Source organism: Oncorhynchus tshawytscha, linkage group LG29, assembly GCF_018296145.1.
Source record: "Oncorhynchus tshawytscha isolate Ot180627B linkage group LG29, Otsh_v2.0, whole genome shotgun sequence".
NCBI lineage: Eukaryota > Metazoa > Chordata > Actinopteri > Salmoniformes > Salmonidae > Oncorhynchus > Oncorhynchus tshawytscha.
The window spans coordinates 28,017,314-28,044,103 of record NC_056457.1 but is presented as its reverse complement, the minus strand read 5'-3'; the positions used below and the strand labels follow the sequence as shown (position 1 = coordinate 28,044,103).

At 41.6% G+C, this 26,790-nt stretch overlaps 1 protein-coding gene across 1 annotated transcript in view; it reads left to right on the top strand.

The window, feature by feature from the left end:
• LOC112257278 (catenin delta-2-like) overlaps positions 1-26,790 on the top strand; it is a 115,424-nt gene that overhangs the window by 14,481 nt on the left and 74,153 nt on the right. Inside the window, exons 2-4 of the mRNA XM_042308456.1 lie at positions 18,699-18,816; positions 21,315-21,497; positions 25,482-25,655. Coding sequence (XP_042164390.1) covers positions 18,699-18,816; positions 21,315-21,497; positions 25,482-25,655 — 475 coding nt within the window. The remainder of the gene's footprint in view (positions 1-18,698; positions 18,817-21,314; positions 21,498-25,481; positions 25,656-26,790) is intronic.

The following is a 26,790-nucleotide window of genomic DNA, read 5'->3' as shown; positions in this document are numbered from 1 at the left end:
GGTGAGAGAGAGAGGGAGAGAGAGAGAGATAGAGAGAGAAAGAGAAAGGGGAGAGAGAAAGAGGGTGATAGAGATAAAAGCGAGAGAGAGAGAGAGAAAATGGAGAGAGAGAGAGGGTGAGAGAGAGAGAGAGAAAATGGAGAGAGAGCGAGAGAGAAAAGAGAGAGAGAGAAAGGGGAGAGAGAGAAAAAAACAGGAGAGAGAGAGAAAGAAAAGGGAGAGAGAGAGAGAGAAAAGGGAGAGTGAGCGAGAGGGTGAGAGAGAGAAAGGGGAGAGAGAGAAAGGGGAGAGAGAGATGGTGAGAGAGAGAGAGAGAAGGGAGAGAGAGAGGGTGCGTGAGAGAGAGAAAAGGGAGAGAGAGAGAGAAAGGAGAGAGAGAGGGAGAGAGAGAGAGAGAGAGAGATAGAAAAGGGAGAGAGAAAGAGAAAGGGGTGAGAGAGAGAAAAGTGAGAGAGAGAGAGAGAGAAAAGGGAGAGAGAGAGAGGGTGAGAGAGAGAGAGAGAGAGAGTAAAGGGAGAGAGAGCGAGAGAAAAGGGAGAGAGAGAGAGAGAAAAGAGAGAGAGAGAAAGGGGAGAGAGAGAGAGAAAAAGGGAGAGAGAGAGAGAGAAAAGGGAGCGAGAGAGAGAGAAAAGGGAGAGAGGAGAGAGGGTGAGAGAGAGAGAGAAAAAGGGAGAGAGAGAGAAGAGAGAGAGAGAGAGAGAGAGGGTGAGAGGGGGAGAGAGTGTGTGAGTGAGAGAGAAGGTGAGAGAGAGAGAGTGAGAGGGGGAGAGAGAGAGAGATGGTGAGAGAGAGAGAAAGGGGGAGAGACAGAGAGGGAGAGAGAGAGAAAAAGGGGGAGAGAGAGAGAGGGGGGAGAGAGAGGGGGGATAGGAAGAGAGAGGGTAAGAGAGAGGTTGAGAGAGAGAAAGGGGAGAGAGAGATAGGGTGAGCGAGAGAGAGGGTGAGAGAGAGAGAAAAGGGAGAGAGAGAGTAGAGAGAGAGTAGACAAACAGTAGACATTTCACCCTGGTAGGGTGAGGCCGGGTGCTGCAGACTGTTCTAGTGCCCTCGCCAATTCGTTTATATATACGCTGAAGAGGGTGGAGCTTAAGCTGCATCCCTGTCTCACCCCACGGCCTGTGGGAAGAAATGTGTGTGTTTTTTGCTGTCACCATCGTCGTATGAGTGAGACCAAGGTGAATAGAGTTCCACATATTTTTTATGAACTGAAACTCACCAAAACAAAACAACAAACAACCAAACGAACCGTGAAGCTACTAGTGTGCACACAGGCACCTAACTGTAGACAAGATCCCACACCATAGAGTGGGAAAGGGCTGCCTTAATATGATCCCCAATCAGAGACAACGATTAGCAGCTGTCTCTGATTGGGAACCATATCAGGCCAACATAGACATACAAAACCCCTAGACATACAAAAACACTAGACATACAAAAAACCCTAGACATACAAACACCTAGAGTACCCACCCTAGTCACACCCTGACCTAATATAATAATAATAAAATATATAGAAAACAGAGATATCTAAGGTCAGGGTGTGACATTAACCGCATACTTGTTGTTTGTGTTCATGGACTTTATCTTGTCGTATGTTTTTCCCCCAAAACCACTTTCCAAGAATAGCAGACCCTCATGCCAAATTGAGTCCAAGGCTTTTTCGAAATCAACAAAGCATGGGAAAACATTGCCTTTGTTTTGTTTTGTTTGTTTGTCAATTAGGGTGTGCAGGGTGAATACATAGTCTGTTGTACGGTAATTTGGTAAAAGCCAATTTGACATTTGCTCAGTACATTGTTTTCACTGAGGAGATGTACGAGCTTTCTATTAATGAGAATTTTCAAAAGGTTGCTGTTGACGCATATCCCACAGTAGTTATTGTGGTCAAATTTGGCTCCACTTTTGTGGATTGAGGTGATCAGTCCTTGGTTCCAAGTATTGGGGAAGATGCCAGAACTAAGGATGATGTTGAAGAGTTGTAGTATAGCCAATTGGAAATTGTTGTCTGTTTATTTGATCATTTCATTGAGGATACCATCAACACCACAGGCCTTTTTGGGTTGGAGGGTTTTTATTTTGTCCTGTAGTTCTTCAAGGTAAATGGAGAATCCAGTGGGTTCTGGTAGTATTTAATAGTTGATTATAAGATTTGTATTTGATCATATAAATGTTTTTGCTGTTTGTTCTTTCTTATAGAGTCAAATAGATTGGAGAAGTGGTTTATACACACATCTCCGTTTTGGATAGATAACTTTGTGTTGTTGTCTGTTTAGTGTTTTCCTATTTTCCCAGAAGTGGTTTGAGTCTATGGATTCTTCAATTGCATTGAGCTGATTTCTGACAAGCTGTTCCTTCTTTTTCCGTAGTGTATTTCTGTATTGTTTTAGTGATTCACCATAGTGAAGGCATAGACTCAGGTTTTCTGGGTGTCTATGTTTTTGGTTGGACAGGTTTCTCAATTTCTTTGTTAGATTTTTGCATTCTTCATCAAACCATTTGTCATTGTTGTTCATTTTCTTCGGTTTTCTATTTGGGATTTTTAGATTTGATATGGAAGCTGAGAGGCCAAATATACTGTTTAGGTTTTCTACTGCCAAGTTTCCGCCTTCACTAGTACAGTGAAATGTTTTTTCCAAGATGGATTGAATTTGTTGTTGCCTAATTGTTTTTTGGTTGGTTTCCAAACTACATTCCTTCTATATATAGCATTTCTTAACATTACTAAATTCTTTGGCTTTGATGCCTCATGATTGAGTGTTGCTCATTTCAAGTGGACTGTGATTTTGCTGTGGTCTGATAGGGATGTCAGTGGCTTGACTGTGAACACTCTGAGAGACTCTGGGTTGAGATCAGTAATAAAGTAGTCTACAGTACTACTGCCAAGAGATGAGTTATAGGTGTACCTACCATAGGAGTCCCCTCGAAGCCTACCATTGACTATGTACATACCCAGCGTGCGACAGAGCTGCAGGAGTTGTGACCCGTTTTTGTTGATTATGTTGTCATAGTTGAGCCTAGAGGGGCATATGGGGGAGGGAATGCTGTCACCTCCAAGCAGGTGTTTGTCCCCCTGTGTGCTGAGGGTGTCAGGTTCATGTCCGGTTCGTGTCCGGTTTAGGTCGCCAGAGACTAGTAGATGTCCCTGGGCCTAGAATTGATTGATTTCCCCCTCCAGGATGGAGAAGCTGTCTTCATTAAAGTATGGGGATTCTAGTGGGGGGATATAGGTAGCACACTTTTCTCTGTTAAGATTTCCATTTGAATTTCTAGCCAAATGTAAAATGTTCCTGTTTTGATTAATTTAATGGAATGAGTAAGGTCTGCTCTACATCAAATTATCCCCCCTGAGTCCCTGCCCTGTTTCACACATGGTAGTTTGGTGGATGGGACCACCAGCTCTCTGTAACCTAGAGGGCAACCAGTGGATCCGTCTCCTCTATACCAAGTTTCTTGTAGGATGACAATGTCTGTATTTACAGACACAGGCCTTGGATATTCCAGGGTGGGATAGTGAAGGCTTTGTGTTCCATAAAGTGTCCAATGTTGTTGGTCGTGGTATTTGGCCTCAAGCCAGTAAGTGTGAGCAGAGCCTGCTGAGCATCTAGTACATGCCATTGGCTTGGGCTAGTTTAAGAGTGGTTGCTGGGCCTGTTTGCCCACTCACGGCCTGGGCATATGTGTGACTTCCATGTTGAGGCCCTCTTTGCGGGGGTGGGGTGTATGGGGTGGCCAGGAGGGGCATAGGTCTGATCTGAGGGGGCCTAAATGGGGTGTGGGCATGGTTTACTTGGGGTTGTTGATTGGTGGGGATGTGTATGTGTATGTGGCTGGTGGTGTTGTGGTCTGGATGTAGGTCCTCTCGGCGTGAGTCCTCTATGTGTAGGTCCAGGGGGGGGCTGCAGGTCTGGGAGAGTGTCTCAATATTCTGGGCGGGGTGTCTATTGATCTGTTGCTCCTGTGTGAGGTGTTGGGGCTGCGTTTGAGAGCGGTGTCCTTTAGAGTTCAGGAGAAGAAGGGCGCTGCTGCCTTGTATAGGTGGACCTGGTCATAGAGGCTGTTCAAATCCAGGGTGGAGTGGTGGGCGGACCTGGTCATATAGGCTGTTCAAGTCCAGGGTGGAGTGGTGGGCCAGGAAAACATTTGGTTTTGAGGCACAGTCACGGGAAATACTTGAGTTTACCCGCTGTATTGTGGCAGGGTGGAAGTCTTTTTGTGGTAGCAGGGTGGAGATCACCACTTGTGTATTGGGGAAAGTAGAGGAAGCTTTTTCAATCACTCCCTTCAGTGCTGTGGCCACCCTTTCCTGCAGTGCTCTCAGGTCGTTTGTGCCTGTGTGTATTATTATGTGTCTAGGTGAAACTAGTTGGTCCTCAGACAGAAGCTCTAGGGCAGGCTGGGTGTTTGGACACCAGAGTTTAGACACTGCGTTTGGGAAAAAGTTATTCTTCTTGTATATATTTCCCCATTGCAGTCCATAAGGAGTACAATCTGTGTCTTGTGTATGTCCTCAGTGAGTGTGGGGAGGTTGTCAGGAGGGCTATCAGGGTGGCTGACAAGGGGGGATGCTCAGAGGGGGTGAGATCCTCTGGGCTTGGGGTTCATCATTTGTCTGTTCTGCTGTGATGTTGAGGCTATGGTCAGGGTCATGTTGTGGACTGTTCTGCTGTGGTGTCAAGACTTTTGTCGGGAGCTGAGGTGGGCTGTTCTGCTGGCTTCTCTGCAGGGGTGGCCACCTCTCTAGTGGGTTGTTCCCTGTCACACGCCATCCCCCTCAACCTCTCCTCCAGCAGTCTGATCCTCTCCTCTTGTGCTCTGTTCTTCTCCTGCTCTTGCTTTTTTATATTGTTGAAGTTGTCTCACCACTGTCCAGAGTGCAGATATGTCTCTTTCTACCTCCAGCTCTCCGGGTCTGGTTAAGGGGTGTTGTTGTACTGGACTGTTGTCTGGGTCTGGTTAAGGGGTGTTGTTGTGCTGGACTGTTGTCTGGGTCTGTGCTGACTGGAATGTAATCACCTGCTGTTCCAGCTCCACCTGCCTTACCTTCAGCTGGGTAGATGTATCCTTTCATTTCAATGAGGGGGTGGTACTCTGTGCTGGGAGGTTGACTTTCCACTTTGGGTTGCTCATCTGTGGGGTTATATAATGAAGAGGTCTGGACTAACCCGTTCGGGGTGTGGGTGTCTTTCTCAGAGGCGAGCTTCTCCTGCTGGGCTAAATATTTGATTGGGGTTGCCCTGTACAAATACTGTTCCAGACTTATAGAGATTTATATTAGCTGACTCAGAGTCCTCGTTGTCAAGTATCCTGAGTTTCCACCCCTCGTTAACACCCCCTCTCTTAACAATGGGGTAGTGTGCCAATATAGCACTGTGCCATGCCAGGGGCTGGTTAGCGGGACATGTTCCGGATCGCATCGGACAATAACATTGATGTATACACTGATTCGGTGAGCGAGTTTATTAGCAAGTGCATCGATGATGTGGTAACCACGGTGAATATTAAAACCTTCCCCAACCAGAAACCGTGGATTGATGGCAGCATTCATGTAACGGCTGTTGGAAGGAGTGGAGGACCAAAGCACAGCGTGGTACGTGTTCATGTTTATTTATTGAACTGAACACTAAATACAAAAATAACAAGAGAATAAATTAAACCGAAACAGTCCCGTAAGGTGCAAACACTGATACGGAAAACAACTACCCACAAGACACAGGTGGGAAAGGGCTACCTAAGTATGGTTCTCAATCCTAGACAACGATCGACAGCTGTCCCTGATTGAGAACCATACCCGGCCAAAACAAAGAAATACAAACACATAGAAAAAGAACATAGAATGCCCAAATCACACCCTGACCAACTCAAAAATAGAGACATAAAGAGCTCTCTACGGTCAGGTCGTGTCTCTGATTGAGATCCATACTTAGGTAGCCTTTTCCCATCTGTGTATTGTGGGTAGTTGCTGTCCGTATCAGTGTTTGCACCTTATGGGACTGTTTCGGTTTAATTTATTCTCTTGTTATTTTTGTATTTAGTGTTCAGTTCAAAAAAGCTCGAGACCCTGGGTCTCGACCCCGCCCTGTGCAACTGGGTCCTGGACTTTCTGACGGGCCGCCCCCAGGTGGTGAGGGTATGAATAAGGGAATTTATATGTTTAAAGTAATGACTAAAGAATTCCACCCTGAAACATAGTTATTAGATTATGTAACATCTATAAGAATAATTAGACTAACGTAATTATTAGACTATGTAAAGTAAAATGAATTAGAGTGATAGACTAAAGTCCAGTAAGGTTTGGTGAAGACAGGTTAAGGGAGAGAAATCAGTGTGTGACTAAGAAAACACAGAGGACAATTGAACTATACATGACCTGACCTGGTTAGAACTCTGAAAAACTTATGAAAGGAAAGAGACCCTGTCAAGGTCCCTCTAATCTCGGGAGGGAGGGAACGGTATGGAACTGCCAGCTTGGTAGTGATAAACGAGGAATGTGGACTGTGGGGAAAGATACATCCCACCTACTGTTTGTGTGTCTGTGTGTGCGTGTAATCCCCCTACTGTTTGGGGGTCTGTGTGTGAGTGTAAAGTAGGTGGAGAGGTGAACGTACTCTGAATAAACCTTACGGACCTTTTGCAGAAGCTGAGTCTTTGCCTAATTATTATTAAACCCAGGGTCTTACAAACCTCTGGGATTGGTCAAAGCTGTTGGGGCAAGGAGTTCCCCTCAGGGAACTGACTATTTTCCCTCCCATTAGGTCAAAGTTCACAGCAAATGGTCCATTACACTTTCTACTGAATGAGGACATCTAGTGGAAGGCGTAGGGAGTGCTTCCAGATCCAGATCTTGTCGGGAAAGGAGGGGGCGATGACGTCAAAGTTGCCCCAACTTTCAGAATTTCACTTCTTGTTTGGAAGATTGCCTGCCCTATGAGTTCTGTTATACTCACAGACATAATTCAAACAGTTTTAGAAACTTCAGAGGGTTTTCTATCCAATAGTAATAATAATATGCATATATTAGCAATCTAGGACAGAGTTTGATGCAGTTCACAATGGGCACACAATTCATCCAAAGTGAAAATACTGCCCCCTATCCTCAACAAGTTTTAACCTCACACTCAACAAAACAAAGGAGATGATCGTGGACTTCAGGAAACAGCAGAGGCAGCACCCCCTTATCCACATTGACAGGAAAGTAGTGGAGAAGGTGGAAAGTTTTAATTTCCTCGGCGTACACATCATGGACAAACTGAAATGGTCCACCCACACAGACAGCGTGGTGAAAAAGGCGCAACATCGCCTCTTCAACCTCAGGAGGCTGAACAAATTTGGCTTGTCTCCAAAAACACTCGCAAGCCTCTACAGATGCACAATCGAGAGTATCCTGTCTGGCTGTATCACCGCCTGGTTCGGCAACTGCTCCGCCCACAACCGTAAGGCTCTCCAGAGGGTAGTGAGGTCTGCACAACGAGAGCATCCTGTCGGGCTGTATCACCGTCTGCAGGACACCTACACCACCCGATGTCACAGGAAGACCATAAAGATCATCAAGGACATCAACCACCCGAGCCACTGCCTGTTCACCCCGTTATCATCCAGAAGGCGAGGTCAGTACAGGGTGCATAACAGCTGGGACCGAGAGGATGAAAAACAGATTCTATCTCAAGGCCATCAGACTGTTAAACATCCATCACTAACATTGAGAGGCTGCTGCCAACATACAGACTCAACTCTCTGGCCACTTTAATAATTGATCAGTTGATGTAATAAATGTATCACTAGTCACTTAAACAATGCCACTTTATATAATGTTTACATTACTCATCTCATATGTATATACTGTACTCTATACCATCTACTGCATCTTGCCTATGCCGTTCGGCCATCGCTCATCCATATATTTATATGTACATATTCTTAATCATTCCTTTACACTTGTGTGTATAAGGTAGTTGTTGTGAAATTGTTAGATTACTTGTTAGATATTACTGCATGGTCGGAACTAGAAGCACAAGCATTTCTTTACACTTGCATTAACGTCTGCTAACCATGTGTATGTGACCAATACAATTTGATTTGATTTGGAAGATGAGGTTGCTGATGTTCCCATTTTTATAATAGTCAGCAAAAAGTGTCTCTTGATTTTGCATAAGGAGCTTCATTTTGTGATATTTTCTTGCCTTATCATTCTTTACATGCACAGGGTACTGTATTTTAATTGCCTCTGAACAGCTGGAGGCAGCTTCTAAGGCCTCTCCATTTGGTTGAAGTAGACTGTTCCACTCTCCTGCCATTGTTGGGCTAAAGGGCTTTGACACCTCTCACTTGACACGTCAGTGCTAATTAAAGTTGTATCAAGCTTGGCAGCATTAATTTAGCATTCAGTCCTTATAAAGTAATGTAATGCATTTTTGTTCTTGGCTTTTGGAAATAAAATTTTGCTTCAGACTAAACATTACTCACTCATTTCCAGGTTGGATGGTGTTTTCAGATTTCTCTTGTTTTCCAGAGCATTTGCTGTATAGCATTGGAATAATAATCTTTGGTAGTTGTAAGCCTTCCAGGTTATTCCGTAATTCGGTCCAAAATCAGGTTCTAGGTTTTGAGTTTTGATTTGGAGTGGAGGGTAGTATCCTGTATATGTCCTGGTGACATAGTGAAGGTTATGTTGTAGAGGGTAGCATCCATATGTTCCTGACAAAAAATCTAAGTTTATCTAACTATGAATCTATCTTTTTTAAGAACATGCTAAAAAATGCAGGAGGTCATCTGATCATGACCTCTCTCTCTCTCTCTCTCCCCTCTCCCCTTTCTCTATTTTCTCTCTCTCTACTATCTCCCCTCTCACTCTCTCCTCTCTCCCCTTTCTCTCTCCTATCTCCCCTCTTCTCTCTCCTCTCTCCCCTTTCTCTCTCCTATCTCCCCTCTCACTCTCTCCTCTCTCCCCTTTCTCTATTCCTCCCTCTCTCTCTCAGTTGATAGCTGTGTAATATAGACAGATAGCTGTGTAATATAGACAGATAGCTGTGTAATATAGACAGATAGCTGTGTAATATAGACAGATAGCTGTGTAATATAGACAGATAGCTGTGTAATATAGACAGATAGCTGTGTAATATAGACAGATAGCTGTGTAATATAGACAGATAGCTGTGTAATATAGACAGATAGCTGTGTAATATAGACAGATAGCTGTGTAATATAGACAGATAGCTGTGTAATATAGACAGATAGATAGACTGTGTAATATAGACAGATAGCTGTGTAATATAGATAGATAGCTGTGTAATATAAACAGATAGCTGTGTAATATAGACAGGTAGCTGTGTAATATAAACAGATAGCTGTGTAATATAGACAGATAGCTGTGTAATATAGACAGATAGCTGTGTAATATAGACAGATAGCTGTGTAATATAGACAGATAGCTGTGTAATATAGATAGATAGCTGTGTAATATAGACAGATAGCTGTGTAATATAGACAGATAGCTGTGTAATATAGACAGGTAGCTGTGTAATATAGACAGATAGCTGTGTAATATAGACAGATAGCTGTGTAATATAGACAGATAGCTGTGTAATATAGACAGGTAGCTGTGTAATATAGACAGATAGCTGTGTAATATAGACAGATAGCTGTGTAATATAGACAGACAGTGTGTGCCTGTGAATCAGACTCTGCCAGTATTGTCAATCAATCAAATGTATTAATAGAGCCCTTTTGAACAACAGCAGGTGTCACAAAGTGCTTCTACAGAAATCGAGCCTCTCTATTGTCTCTCTACCATAGTGATGGTGTCGTATATCAGATTGGGACGTTGGCTTTTAATATGTCACGTCAGAGACCATACAGTCTGTTTCTAGCTTATTACACATTCCACACCACCATGTTCCTCAACATTGTTTCTCAACCTTTCATTAAACCAGGAATCGGCCAGCTTTGGCCCATGTTCCTAGGGGGATCGCTCACGTTATAATTAGCACTTGAGACGTGACTAAATCAGTGTGAACTCTGAACTATGACAGCTCTGCAGCCATGTTAATTAAAGTTTAGACAATGGTCTACGTGTCTTCCTCCTGGTGGAGCTCATGATAGGCTCTATCGACAACCTACCCACAGCAGAAGGAGATGAGACCAGGGCTGTGTCCTCTCCACTGGATTAAACGTGTGTGTGTGTGTGTGTGTGTGTGTGTGTGTGTGTGTGTGTGTGTGTGTGTGTGTGTGTGTGTGTGTGTGTGTGTGTGTGTGTGTGTGTGTGTGTGTGTGTGTGTGTGTGTGTGTGTGTGTGTGTGTGTGTGTGTGTGTGTGTGTGTGTGTGTGTAATACAGCTTCATTAAAAACTAGATGTCTTCCCACGCACACACCAAGCTGGCTATGAATGGAAACACACTGTTTATAACCCATCTCTACTCAATAACAACACTGTTTATAACCCATCTCTACTCAATAACAACACTGTTTATAACCCATCTCTAATCAATAACAACACTGTTTATAACCCATCTCTACTCAATAACAACACTGTTTATAACCCATCTCTACTCAATAACAACACTGTTTATAACCCATCTCTACTCAATAACAACACTGTTTATAACCCATCTCTACTCAATAACAACACTGTTTATAACCCATCTCTACTCAATAACAACACAATAACAACACTGTTTATAACCCATCTCTACTCAATAATAAACACTGTTTATAACCCATCTCTACTCAATAACAACACTGTTTATAACCCATCTCTACTCAATAACAACACTGTTTATAACCCATCTTTATACACCCATCTCTACTCAATAACAACACTGTTTATAAATCTCTACTCAATAACAACACTGTTTATTCTCTACTCAATAACAACACTGTTTATAACCCATCTCTACTCAATAACCACACTGTTTATAACCCATCTCTACTCAATAACAACACTGTTTATAACCCATCTCTACTCAATAACAACACTGTTTATAACCCATCTCTACTCAATAACAACACTGTTTATAACCCATCTCTACTCAATAACAACACTGTTTATAACCCATCTCTACTCAATAACAACACTGTTTATAACCCATCTCTACTCAATAACAACACTGTTTATAACCCATCTCTACTCAATAACAACTGTTTATAACTGTTTATAACCCATCTCTGTTTATAACCCATCTCAATACTCAATAACCACACTGTTTATAACCCATCTCTACTCAATAACAACACTGTTTATAACCCATCTCTACTCAATAACAACACTGTTTATAACCCATCTCTACTCAATAACAACACTGTTTATAACCCATCTCTACTCAATAACAACACTGTTTATAACCCATCTCTACTCAATCAATAACAACACTGTTTATAACCCATCTCTACTCAATAACAACACTGTTTATAACCCATCTCTACTCAATAACAACACTGTTTATAACCCATCTCTACTCAATAACAACACTGTTTATAACCCATCTCATCTAACAACACTGTTTATAACCCATCTCTCAATAACAACACTGTTTATAACCCATCTCTACTCAATAACAACACTGTTTATAACCCCATCAATCTGTTTATAACCCATCTCTACTCAATAACAACACTGTTTATAACCCATCTCTACTCACTGTTTATAACAATAACACTGTTTATAACCCATCTCTACTCAATAACAACACTGTTTATAACCCATCTCTACTCAATTTATAACCCATCTATCAATAACCACATCTGTTTATAACCCATCTCTACTCAATAACAACACTGTTTATAACCCATCTCTACTCAATAACAACACTGTTTATAACCCATCTCTACTCAATAACAACACTGTTTATAACCCATCTCTACTCAATAACAACACTGTTTATAACCCATCTCTACTCAATAACAACACTGTTTATAACCCATCTCTACTCAATAACAACACTGTTTATTTATAACCCATCTCTACTCAATAACAACACTGTTTATAACCCATCTCTACTCAATAACAACACTGTTTATAACATCCATCTCTACAACACTGTTTATAACATCTCTACACTGTTTATAACCCATCTCTACTCAATAACAACACTGTTTATAACCCATCTCTCTCACTGTTTATACAACAATAACATCTCTACAATAACAACACTGTTTATAACCCATCTCTACTCAATAACAACACTGTTTATAACCCATCTCTACTCAATAACAACACTGTTTATAATAACCCATCTCTACTCAATAACAACACTGTTTATAACCCATCTCTACTCAATAACAACACTGTTTATAACCCATCTCTACTCAATAACAACACTGTTTATAACCCATCTCTACTCAATAACAACACTGTTTATAACCCATCTCTACTCAATAACTGTTTATAACCCATCTCTACTCAATAACAACACTGTTTATAACCCATCTCTACTCAATAACAACACTGTTTATAACCCATCTCTACTCAATAACAACACTGTTTATAACCCATCTCTACTGTTTATAATAACAACACTGTTTATAACCCATCTCTACTCAATAACAACACTGTTTATAACCCATCTCTACTCAATAACAACACTGTTTATAACCCATCTCTACTCAATAACCACACTGTTTATAACCCATCTCTACTCAATAACAACACTGTTTATAACCCATCTCTACTCAATAACAACACTGTTTATAACCCATCTCTACTCAATAACAACACTGTTTATAACCCATCTCTACTCAATAACAACACTGTTTATAACCCATCTCTACTCAATAACAACACTGTTTATAACCCATCTCTACTCAATAACAACACTGTTTATAACCCATCTCTACTCAATAACAACACTGTTTATAACCCATCTCTACTGTTTATAACCCATCTCTACTCAATAACAACACTGTTTATAACCCATCTCTACTCAATAACAACACTGTTTATAACCCATCTCTACTCAATAACAACACTGTTTATAACCCATCTCTAACAACACTCAATAACAACACTGTTTATAACCCATCTCTACTCAATAACAACACTGTTTATAACCCATCTGTTTATAACCCATCTCTACTCAATAACAACACTGTTTATAACCCATCTCTACTCAATAACAACACTGTTTATAACCCATCTCTACTCAATAACAACACTGTTTATAACCCATCTCTACTCAATAACAACACTGTTTTTATAACCCATCTCTACTCAATAACAACACTGTTTATAACACTGTTTATAACCCATCTCCATCTAACAACACTGTTTATAACCCATCTCTACTCAATAACAACACTGTTTATAACCCATCTCTACTCAATAACAACACTGTTTATAACCCATCTCTACTCAATAACAACACTGTTTATAACCCATCTCTACTCAATAACAACACTGTTTATAACCCATCTCTACTCAATAACAACACTGTTTATAACCCATCTCTACTCAATAACAATAACAACACTGTTTATAACCCATCTCTACTCAATAACAACACTGTTTATAACCCATCTCTACTCAATAACAACACTGTTTATAACCCATCTCTACTCAATAACAACACTGTTTATAACCCATCTCTACTCAATAACAACACTGTTTATAACCCATCTCTACTCAATAACAATAAACACTGTTTATAACCCATCTCTACTCAATAACAACACTGTTTATAACCCATCTCTACTCAATAACAACACTGTTTATAACCCATCTCTACTCAATAACAACACTGTTTATAACCCATCTCTACTCAATAACAACACTGTTTATAACCCATCTCTACTCAATAACAACACTGTTTATAACCCATCTCTACTCAATAACAACACTGTTTATAACCCATCTCTACTCAATAACAACACTGTTTATAACCCATCTCTACTCAATAACAACAATAACAACACTGTTTATAACCCATCTCTACTCAATAACAACACTGTTTATAACCCATCTCTACTCAATAACAACACTGTTTATAACCCATCTCTACTCAATAACAACACTGTTTATAACCCATCTCTACTCAATAACAACACTGTTTATAACCCATCTCTACTCAATAACAACACTGTTTATAACCCATCTCTACTCAATAACAACACTGTTTATAACCCATCTCTACTGTAACAACACTGTTTATATCTCTACTCAATAACAACACTGTTTATAATCTCTACTCAATAACAACACTGTTTATAACCCATCTCTACTCAATAACAACACTGTTTATAACCCATCTCTACTCAATAACAACACTGTTTATAACCCATCTCTACTCAATAACAACACTGTTTATAACCCATCTCTACTCAATAACAACACTGTTTATAACCCATCTCTACTCAATAACAACACTGTTTATAACCCATCTCTACTCAATAACAACACTGTTTATAACCCATCTCTACTCAATAACAACACTGTTTATAACCCATCTCTACTCAATAACAACACTGTTTATAACCCATCTCTACTCAATAACAACACTGTTTATAACCCATCTCTACTCACACTGTTTATAACCCATCTCTACTCAATAACAACACTGTTTATAACCCATCTCTACTCAATAACAACACTGTTTATAACCCATCTCTACTCAATAACAACACTGTTTATAACCCATCTCTACTCAATAACAACACTGTTTATAACCCATCTCTACTCAATAACAACACTGTTTATAACCCATCTCTACTAACAACACTGTTTATAACAACACTGTTTATAACCCATCTCTACTCAATAACAACACTGTTTATAACCCATCTCTACTCAATAACAACACTGTTTATAACCCATCTCTCTTTATAACAACACTGTTTATAACCCATCTCTACTCAATAACAACACTGTTTATAACCCATCTCTACTCAATAACAACACTGTTTATAACCCATCTCTACTCAATAATAACAACACTGTTTATATCTCTACTCAAACCCATCTCTACTCAATAACAACACTGTTTATAACCCATCTCTACTCAATAACACTGTTTATAAACACTGTTTATAACCCATCTCTACTCAATAACAACACTGTTTATAACCCATCTCTACTCAATAACAACACTGTTTATAACCCATCTCTACTCAATAACAACACTGTTTATAACCCATCTCTACTCAATAACAACACTGTTTATAACCCATCTCTACTCAATAACAACACTGTTTATAACCCATCTCTACTCAATAACAACACTGTTTATAACCCATCTCTACTCAATAACAACACTGTTTATAACCCATCTCTACTCAATAACAACACTGTTTATAACCCATCTCTACTCAATAACAACACTGTTTATAACCCATCTCTACTCAATAACAACACTGTTTATAACCCATCTCTACTCAATAACAACACTGTTTATAACCCATCTCTACTCAATAACAACACTGTTTATAACCCATCTCTACTCAATAACAACACTAACAACACTGTTTATAACCCATCTCTACTCAATAACAACACTGTTTATAACCCATCTCTACTCAATAACAACACTGTTTATAACCCATCTCTACTCAATAACAACACTGTTTATAACCCATCTCTACTCAATAACCACACTGTTTATAACCCATCTCTACTCAATAACAACACTGTTTATAACCCATCTCTACTCACAACACTGTTTATAACCAATAACACTGTTTATAACCCATCTCTACTCAATAACAACACTGTTTATAACCCATCTCTACTCAATAACAACACTGTTTATAACCCATCTCTACTCAATAACAACACTGTTTATAACCCATCTCTACTCAATAACAACACTGTTTATAACCCATCTCTACTCAATAACAACACTGTTTATAACCCATCTCACTCTCACTGTTTATAACCCATCTCTACTCACACTGTTTATAACCCAACACTGTTTATAACCCATCTCTACTCAATAACAACACTGTTTATAACCCATCTCTACTCAATAACAACACTGTTTATAACATCCATCTAACAACACTATCTCAATAACAACACTGTTTATAACCCATCTCTTATAACAACACTGTTTATAACCCATCTCTACTCAATAACAACACTGTTTATAACCCATCTCTACTCAATAACAACACTGTTTATAACCCATCTCTACTCAATAACAACACTGTTTATAACCCATCTCTACTCAATAACAACACTGTTTATAACCCATCTCTACTCAATAACAACACTGTTGCATAGGAATGATAGAGCATTTGAATAATCAAATGTGAGCGTTTGAATATGAATAAGGTTTGAGGTTGATCAGGTTGATGAATCAGCATATTTAAACATTTACATGTACTGTACATTTTAATAATTCAGCAGACGCTCTCATCCAGAGTGACTTACAGTTAGTGAGTACATATTTTCATTCGTAAATGATCAAAACAAGGTGTCAGACTTATTTCTGATTAATCCCAATAATATACTTGAGGTGAATTGATATCAGAGTTTAAATCAGGCAGAACTAACGTGTTGGTTGACAGCGAGACCATCGTCCATCTATGGGTCTGTATTCTACTGTATAATATGCAGGGTTGGCATGGTTACTTTCCAAATGTAATCCATTACAGCTACTAGTTACATGTCCAAAATTGTAATCACTAACGTAACTTTTGGATTACCCAAAGTCAGTAACGTAATCTGATTACATTCAGTTACTTTTAGATTACTTTCCCCTTAAGCGGCATTATAAGAAGAGCAAAATGCATGTTAAAAATTGAACGACATCTATTGCAGGATAAATCCATGTTAAAGTTTACATAGCTGGCCTTTTAGCGCATTTTACACTGGCTGTCCACTGGTTTCAAAAACAATGATTAATAGGCAGCTCAAACTTCTGTAATTCAACCATTATTGAGTTGAAATACACATTTAGATTTGTGAACAACCCTCCACAACAACCCCAATCCGTAAAGCACAAATAGCTAAATGAGAGAGCAGCGGTGTGATTCACATCAATGTGCTATGTAGATATCAATAATAAGTGGTATCTGTAGACTACACCCCTGCTGTCATCATTACCTCCAAGCGTTTATTCAAGTTGGATCATCTTTGGATGCCGACAGCAGTCGCACCATTGGAAGACACAGCTTGGACTGTAACCTATAAAAGCCTAGTCCTGCTCTTTTCCCACAATCCATCAAACACATTTGATGTGTCATCATAGTGGTCTCTGACTTGTGGTCAGACTCACTCAGGTGGAACAAATTTAAACTTGCGCCTTTTTTTTAAACGCTGATTTGAATGTCATTGAGTAAAACAGTGTCAAAGATTTTTTTCCGCAAACATCCTTTCTGAATTTAAAAGTGATCCTCGAAGTAATCATCTAGTTTCTCAAAAGTGTCTGTAATCTGATTACAATATTTTTGCTGGTAACGTAACGGATTACAGTTACAGTTTTTTGTAATCCCTAACATGTAATTGGTTACTCCCAACCCTGATAATATGTATGTTTGCTATTCAGAGAGCAGAGGAGATGACTTGAGCTTTAGTGTTAACACAAAGCCCAGAGCTGACTGTCTGTCTGCTAATAACTAAGACACATGATTGGCTTCAGTACAATCTGATAGGATGATGGATTCTGCTCTCACTTCATTTTCCTGACTGATGAATGGCTTAATTAATTCATACACTACATGACCAAAGGTATGCGGATAGCTGCTTGTCAAACATCTCATTCCAAAATCATGGACATTAATATAGAGTTGGTCCCTGCCCTTTGTTGCTGTTACAGCCTCCACTCTTCTGGAAAGGCTCTCCACTAAATGTTGGAACATTGCTGCGGGGACTTGCTTCAATTCAGCCACAAGAGCATTAGTGAGGTCGTGCACTGATGTTGGGTGATTAGGCCTGGCTCGCAGTCGGTGTTCCAATTCATCCCAAAGGTGTTCGATGCGGTTGAGGTCAGGTCAGGGCTCTGTGCAGGCCAGTCAAGTTCTTCCCCACCAATCTCAACAAACCATAGCTGTATGGACCTTGCTTTTTGCATTGTCATGCCCCTGTGCAGGAAAGAGCCTTCCCCAAACTGTTTCCACAAAGTTGGGAGCACAGAATCGTCTAGAATGTATGCTGTTAAGATTTCCCTTCACTGGAACTAAGGGGCCCGAACCATGAAAAACAGCCCTAGACCATTATTCCTCCTCCACCAAACTTTACAGTTGGCACTATGCATTCAGGCAGGAAGCGTTCTAATGGCAACCGCCAAACCCAGATTAGTCCGTCGGAATGTCAGATGGTAAAGTGTGATTTGTCACTCCAGAGAACACATTTCCACTGCTCCAGAGTCCAATGGAAGGAGAGAGATGTGTTACACCGGTAAATATATACATTTCTGGCTCTGTCATCTGGGAATTGCATTGAATTAAATGTTACAATTGATTGGGCTCTGAATGCGCTGTGAACAGAGCCAGGTAATATATGTAGTGTGTATCATTATCCAATGGGAGATTGCATGGTGCGAGGTTCAGACGGCTTCAGCCCCATGGGTACCTGGCAGATACGGACACTCGTACACATATAAATGCAGGTTTGCAGGCACATAATGTGGCACGCAGATACACACATCATCATTAACACACCGACTTTTATTCTGGTTTGATTCTTCGTATAAACATCATTCCCAAAGTTATAGAGAGTCACGTTGGTCTCAGACCCCACACACTGTCTGACCTGTCCCCATCCTTCTGTGTTTCAGGAATGTGAGTTCTGCAGGAGAGGAGGCCAGGAGGAGGATGAGAGAGTGTGATGGACTGACAGACGCTCTCCTCTACGTCATACAGAGCGCTTTGGGCAGCAACGACATTGACAGCAAGGTGTGTGTGTAGTTTGTGTGTGTGTGTGTGTGTTGTGTGTGTGTGTGTGTGTGTTTGTGTGTGTGTCCATCAGTTCAATAGTAGATAAACAGCTTTGTGCATGGCTACCTTCTCAAGGTTGCTGCAGCGCAGTCTCTCTAAATGGCATTTCTTAATCATTGTCTAACATCCCACCCATCTCTGCTGTCTGCCCAATCATAGGAGGGCTCTGGTGTCTCCCCAGTAATAATGATTGATTCGCAAGCACTGGGGCCAATGGCCATTGTCATTGACTGGTCCCAAGTTATTAGCAGACATAGACAGTGTGACACTTTTCATTATTTTTGTGGACTTTCTGTCCTCCTGGTCTTTCTTTCTTTCTACCCCTATTCTGTCTTTCTATTTCATACCTACTTTCTTTCTCTACCTTTATCATGTCACTCTGTTCAAAAAGGGAAATTAAAGGGAATTAAATCTGTTGTTTACCTCTGGAGTTGTTTACCTGTTGTTTACCTCTGGAGTTGTTTACCTCTGGAGTTGTTTACCTGTTGTTTACCTCTGGAGTTGTTTACCTGTTGTTTACCTCTGGAGTTGTTTACATGTTGTTGATTACCTGTGGAGTTGTTTACCTGTGGAGTTGTTTACTTGTTGTTTACCTCTGGAGTTGTTTACCTGTGGAGTTGTTTACCTCTGGAGTTGTTTACCTGTTGTTTACTTCTGGAGTTGTTTACCTGTTGTTTACCTCTGGTGTTGTTTAGCCCTGGAGTTGTTTACCTGTTGTTTACCTGTGGAGTTGTTTACCTGTTGTTTACCTGTGGAGTTGTTTACCTGTTGTTTACCTCTGGAGTTGTTTACCTGTTGTTTACCTCTGGAGTTGTTTACCTGTTTTTTACCTGTGGAGTTGTTTACCCCTGGTGTTGTTTACCTGTGGAGTTGTTTACCTGTTGTTTACCTGTGGAGTTGTTTACCTGTTGTTTACCTGTGGAGTTGTTTACCTGTTGTTTACCTCTGGAGTTGTTTACCTGTTGTTTACCTGTGGAGTTGTTTACCTGTTGTTTACCTCTGGAGTTGTTTACCTGTTGTTTACCTGTGGAGTTGTTTACCTGTTGTTTACCTCTGGAGTTGTTTACCTGTTGTTTACCTGTGGAGTTGTTTACCTGTTGTTTACCTCTGTTGTTTAGTTGTTTACCTCTGGAGTTGTTTACCTGTTGTTTACCTGTGGAGTTGAGTTGTTTACCTCTGGAGTTGTTTACCTGTTTACCTCTGGAGTTGTTTACCTGTTGTTTACCTGTGGAGTTGAGTTGTTTACCTGTTGTTTACCTCTGTTGAGTTGTTTACCTCTGGAGTTGTTTACCTGTTGTTTACCTGGAGTTGTTTACCTGTTGTTTACCTCTGGAGTTGTTTACCTGTTGTTTACCTTGGAGTTGTTTACCTGTTGTTTACCTGTGGAGTTGTTTACCTGTTGTTTACCTGTGGAGTTGTTTACCTGTTGTTTACCTCTGGAGTTGTTTACCTGTTGTTTACCTCTGGAGTTGTTTACCTGTTGTTTACCTGTGGAGTTGTTTACCTGTTGTTTACCTGTGGAGTTGTTTACCTGTTGTTTACCTGTGGAGTTGTTTACCTGTTGTTTACCTGTGGAGTTGTTTACCTGTTGTTTACCTGTGGAGTTGTTTACCTGTTGTTTACCTGTGGAGTTGTTTACCTGTTGTTTACCTGTGGAGTTGTTTACCTGTGATGTTTTCAGAGGAAAGTAACTCTCTTCTTCACTCCTCTAACACTTCATTTAATGTTCTTCTTGGATCTAGTTGAAGCGACTTGGTGTTTGTATTACGGCTGTAATGTCGTTGAAATCATTTAGTCAGTCAGAGTATTACGTTCAATTACGTTCATTATAGTTGTTTGTGTAAATTATCAGTCTGAGAGACTCTTCTATAAAACAGACAGAGTCGTCTGAGTGGTTCATGATTTTTCTTCGTTATTTCCAAGTGGTTTACTTTCCATATTGCTCCCATACGCCACGTTTATGAGTGATACTTCACAGATGTACACACACACACACACACACACACACACACACACACACCTCTGCTGTTTTGGATGTGTCCTCTTCTGACACCATGTTAAATGGAGCTTGATATGATCCTTCGGGCTCAGTCATTATTTCTCATTTGAAAGAATTTCTTTAACATAATTTAAAAGTTAGAGTACATCACGATTTATGGATGGAATTGGGCACTCTTCCTTTTAAATGCCCCTTCACACACACACACACACACATTTTGGCAGGGTGGGAAGTTAGCTCTTTAGGGAAGTTATATTTGTGTGGGAAGTTAGATCTTTGTGGGAAGTTATATTTGTGTGGGAAGTTAGATCTTTGGGAAGTTATATTTGTGTGGGAAGTTAGCTCTAGTGGGAAGTTATATTTGTGTGGGAAGTTAGCTCTTGTGGGAAGTTATATTTGTGTGGGAAGTCATCTCATTTGTAGGATAAATGTTCTAACTCCGATGTCTCTCCTGTAGACCATAGAGAACTGTGTGTGTATCCTGCGTAACCTGTCCTACCGACTGGCAGCGGAGACGTCTCAGGGCCAACAGCTGGGTTCAGAGGAGCTAGACGGTCTCCTGTGTGACGCCAACGGACGTGACGGAGAGACCTCAGGTTGCTGGGGCAAGAAGAAGAAGAAGAAGAAGGGACAGGACCAGGTGGGGAAGTTATACAATAGAGAGAGAGAGATGCATCAGGTGGGAAGTTATACACAGAGAGAGAGAGAGATGCATCAGGTGGGAAGTTATACACAGAGAGAGAGAGAGAGAGAGAGAGAGAGAGAGAGAGAGAGAGAGAGAGAGAGAGAGAGACAGAGAGACAGAGCAGAGAGAGAGACAGAGACAGAGACAGAGACAGAGACAGAGAGAGAGAGAGAGAGAGAGAGAGAGAGAGAGACAGAGAGAGAGAGAGAGAGACAGAGCGAGAGACAGAGACAGAGACAGAGACAGAGACAGAGACAGAGACAGAGACAGAGACAGAGAGAGAGATTCATCGGGTGGGAAGTTATACACAGAGAGAGAGAGAGAGATTCATCAGGTGGGACGTTATACAGAGAGAGAGAGAGAGAGAGAGAGAGAGAGATGCATCAGGTGGGAAGTTATACACAGAGAGAGAGAGATGCATCAGGTGGGACGTTATACACAGAGAGAGAGAGAGAGAGAGAGAGATGCATCAGGTGGGACGTTATACACAGAGAGAGAGAGAGATGCATCAGGTGGGAAGTTATACACAGAGAGAGAGAGATGCATCAGGTGGGACGTTATACACAGAGAGAGAGAGAGAGAGAGAGAGATGCATCAGGTGGGACGTGAGAGAGAGAGAGAGGGGCACCGACACACTCTATCACACAGTGCAGACACACATATGTGCATAATAAACGTGGTCATATGTTGATATTAGCAGACAGACAGTACAGACAGACAATGCAGACAGACAGTGCAGAAAGACCGTGCAGACAGACAGTCCAGGCAGATATACAGTGCAGACAGACATACAATGCAGGCAGGCAGACAGACAGACAGTACAGGCAGACAGTGCAGACATACCGTGCAGACAGATATACAGTGCAGACAGACAGACAGTCCAGGCAGACAGTGCAGGCAGGCAGACAGACAGTCCAGGCAGACAGTGCAGACATACCGTGCAGACAGATATACAGTGCAGACAGACAGACAGTCCAGGCAGACAGTGCAGGCAGACAGACAGTCCAGGCAGACAGTGCAGACACACATATGTGCATAATAAACGTGGTCATATGATGATATTAGCAGAAAGACAGTGCAGACAGACAGACAGACAGACAGTACAGACAGACAGACAGACAGTACAGGCAGACAGACATACAGTGCAGGCAGGCAGACAGACAGTCCAGGCAGACAGTGCAGACACACAGATGCCATATGGTACAAGCTTCCTCCAAGCCATATCACTTGTTCACTGCAGGAATGTTCTGATGGGAATCAAAGCAAAAGATTCCAACAGAGAATATTAAAAGAACATAAACTATTTTAGTGTAAATGGAGAGATGAGAATTTGTGTGTCTCTTTAATGTTGGCGCAAACCTTTATTTTTCTCTCTTTGTGTGTGTGGGGGGTCAGCTTTAATATTGCAGATAGATTGTGGCTTCCATCAATGTAATTGCTGCAATAATTTCCAATCCTCCACATGTCTTTTGTAAATATACAGTACCAGTCAAAAGTTTGGACACAACTACTCATTCAAGGGTTTTTCTTCATTTGCACTATTTTCTACGTTGTAGAATAATAGTGAAGACATCAAAACTATGAAATAACACATCCATAATAATATAGTAAGCCAAAAAGTTTTTAAGAAATCAAAGTAGCCACCCTTTGCCTTGATGACAGCTTTGCACACTCTTGGCATTCTCTCAACCAGCTTCACCTGGAATGCTTTTCCAACAGTCTTGAAGGAGTTCCCAAATATGCTGAGCAGTTGTTGGCTGCTTTTCCTCCACTCTGCGGTCCAACTCATCCCAAACCATCTCAATTGGGTTGAGGTTGGGTGATTGTGGAGGCCAAGTCATCTGATGCAGCACTCCATCACTCTCCTTCTTGGTAAAATAGCCCTTACACAGGCTGGAGGTGTGTTGGTTCATTGTCCTGTTGAAAAACAATTGATAGTCCCACTAGGTGCAAACCAGATGGGATGGCGTATCGCTACAGAATGCTGTGGTAGCCATGCTGGTTCAGTGTGCCTTGGATTCTAAAGAAACCACTGACAGTGTCACCAGCAAAGCACCCCCACACCATCACACCTCCTCCACCATGCTTCACGGTGGGAAGTACACATGCGGAGATAATCCGTTCACCTACTCTGCATGTTTCTTGGCCCAAGCAAGTCTCTTCTTATTATTGGTGTCCTTTAGTAGTGGTTTCTTTGCAGCAATGTGACCATGAAGGCCTGATTCATGCAGTCTCCCCTGAACAGTTGATGTTGAGATGTGTCTGTTACTTGAACTCTGTGAAGCATTTTCTTGGGATGCAATTTCTGAGTCTGGTAACTCTAAGGAACTTATCCACTGCAGCAGAGGTAACTCTGGGTCTTCCTTTCCTGTGGCGGTCCTCATGAGAGCCAGTTTATTAATAGCTCTTGATGGTTTTTGCGACTGCTATTGAAGAAACTGGACTCCCTTCCCCCCCCACTCCCCCTCTCTCTCTATCTCTTTCTCTCCCCCCCACTCCCCCTCTCTCCCTCTTCCCCCACTCCCCCTCTCTCTCTCTCTCTCTCCCTCTTCCCCCACTCCCCCTCATTTCTCTTTGTTTATTTGAGCTGCTCTTGCCATAATATGGACTTGGTCATTTGCCAAATAGGGATATCATCTGTACACCAACACTACCTTGTCACAACACAACTGATTGGCTCAAACGCATTAAGAAGGAAAGAAATTCCACAAATGAACTTTTAACAAGGCACACCTGTTAATTGAAATGCAATCCAGATGACTACCTCATGGTGCTGGTTGAGAGAGAACCAAGAGTGTGCAAAGCTGTCGTCAAGGCAAAGGATGGCTACTTTGAAGAATCTAAAATCTAAAATCTATTTTGATTTGTTTAACACTTTTTTGGTTACTACATGATTCCATATGTGTTATTTCATAGTGTTGATGTCTTCACTATTATTCTACAATGTAGAAAAACCCTTGAATGCGTAGGTGTGTCCAAACTTTTGACTGGGACTGTATATACAATTATCTATACTGTAGATAATATATTTTAATATATTTCCCTTTCTTATTTTCTCCAAACCCTACCACCCCTCCCCTTATTGGAGTAAACTAATAAACATTAACACTTGGGCTTCTACGTCCAGCTTATACATCTATATACATTTTATAGACACAGTATATTTTACGATAGTTATATTTTTTTATTTTTTTTTGTCCCATCCTTAACATCCTTAGGCTCCACTCAACCCCTCCCATCTATCTCTGAACACCACCCAGTTTTGATTTCTATTTGCTACATGTTTTTCAAACCTTTCTTTCCTCCAACGCACTCCAATCACTACTGCTGCTTAACAATTCACTCAGATGCCTTCCCACAGACCACTTGCATGGTCTGTACCTCACAAGAAATGAAGGCTTTATCCAAACAGCTCAACTCTCATTCACTCTACAGTAGTTGCAAACAGTGAAAAACACAAAATGTCTCCAAAAAGTTTTCCCCATTTTCAGAACTGTTAGGGAGTATTCTCTTTACTGCTTCAGTTGTATTTATGTTTTGAAGATCTTCTATCATAAAACCTCTAGAGGGATGAGAATCTATAGAACATGCATCCTGCCTGTAGAGCCTCTAGTTGTGAAGATGTAGGGAACTATGGCACAATTCCGCTGTAAACATAAAGGGCACCTCTTTGATTGTTTGATCAAAGAGAAAAGTGTTCTATCTATAGCATATAGAGTCAGAGCTGTTGCCAGGAGGGTGTGCTGCCTACAGAAGTGGGAAACATATACATTGCCTATGAAGGCCACTGAAATATCTGTGGAGAAGGAATACTTTACTGGATATACATCATGGTATGATTCTTGACCTCGCTCTCTCCTTCCCTATCTTTATCTCCCTTTTTCTGTCATCATCCTTCCTTTTTCCTTACCCCCACAACCTCTCTCCCCTCTCCTCCAGTGGGACGGTGTAGGTCCTCTCCCAGACTCAGCTGACCCTCCTAAAGGAGTCCAGATGTTATGGCATCCGTCCATAGTGAAGCCCTACCTCACCCTGCTGTCAGAGTGCTCTAACCCTGATACACTGGAGGGAGCAGCTGGAGCCCTGCAGAATCTGGCTGCAGGCACCTGGAAGGTATGGGGGGTCCTTTAGTCTGTTTCCTGTTCTCTTTGCAGGGGTGAGTCAGTCTAAGGCTTCCCTCTCCTGTATGTCAGTCTTAAATGCCCCCCCCTTTCTCTCACTCCAGTAGTGCATCAGTCTAACTCTTCCCCCTCTCTCTCCAGTGGTGCATCAGTCTAAGTCTTCCCCCTCTCTCTCCAGTGGTGCATCTGTCTTACTATTCCCCCTACTGTTTGTCAGTCTAATCCTTCCCTTTCTCTTGTTCTCTCTCTCACACTAGTTGTGGGCCCGTTAGTGTAATTCTTCCCTTGTGTCTCTCCAGTCTAACTCCTCCCCCTCTATTTCTTGTTGTTGGTCAGTCAATCTAACTCCTCCCCCTCTCTCGTCTCTCTCCAGTGGTCCGTTAATGTAACACTTCCTCATCTGTCTCCAGTGGTCCATCAGTCTAACTCTCCCCCCTCTCCTCCCTCTCCACTGGTCCATCAATCTAAATCTCCCCCCTCTCCTCCCTCTCCAGTGGTCCATCAGTCTAACTCTTCCCCCTCTCCTCCCTCTCCAGTGGTCCGTCAGTCTAACTCTTCCCCCTCTCCTCCCTCTCCTCCCTCTCCAGTGGTCCATCAGTCTAACTCTTCCCCCTCTCCTCCCTCTCCAGTGGTGCATCAGTCTAACTCTTCCCCCTCCCCTCCCTCTCCAGTGGTGCATCAGTCTAACTCTTCCCCCTCTCCTCCCTCTCCAGTGGTCCATCAGTCTAACTCTTCCCCCTCTCCTCCCTCTCCAGTGGTGCATCAGTCTAACTCTTCCCCCTCTCCTCCCTCTCCAGTGGTGCATCAATCTAACTCTTCCCCCTCTCCTCCCTCTCCAGTGGTCCATCAGTCTAACTCTTCCCCCTCCTCCCTCTCCAGTGGTCCATCAGTCTAACTCTCCCCCTCTCCTCTCTCTCCAGTGGTCCATCAGTCTAACTCTTCCCCCTCTCCTCCCTCTCCAGTGTTCCGTCAGTCTAACTCTTCCCCCTCTTCCCCCTCTCCTCCCTCTCCAGTGGTGCATCAGTCTAACTCTTCTCCATCTCTCTCCAGTGGTCTGTCAGTCTAACTCTTCCCCCTCTCATCTCTCTCCAGTGGTGCATCAGTCAAACTCTTCCCCCTCTCATCTC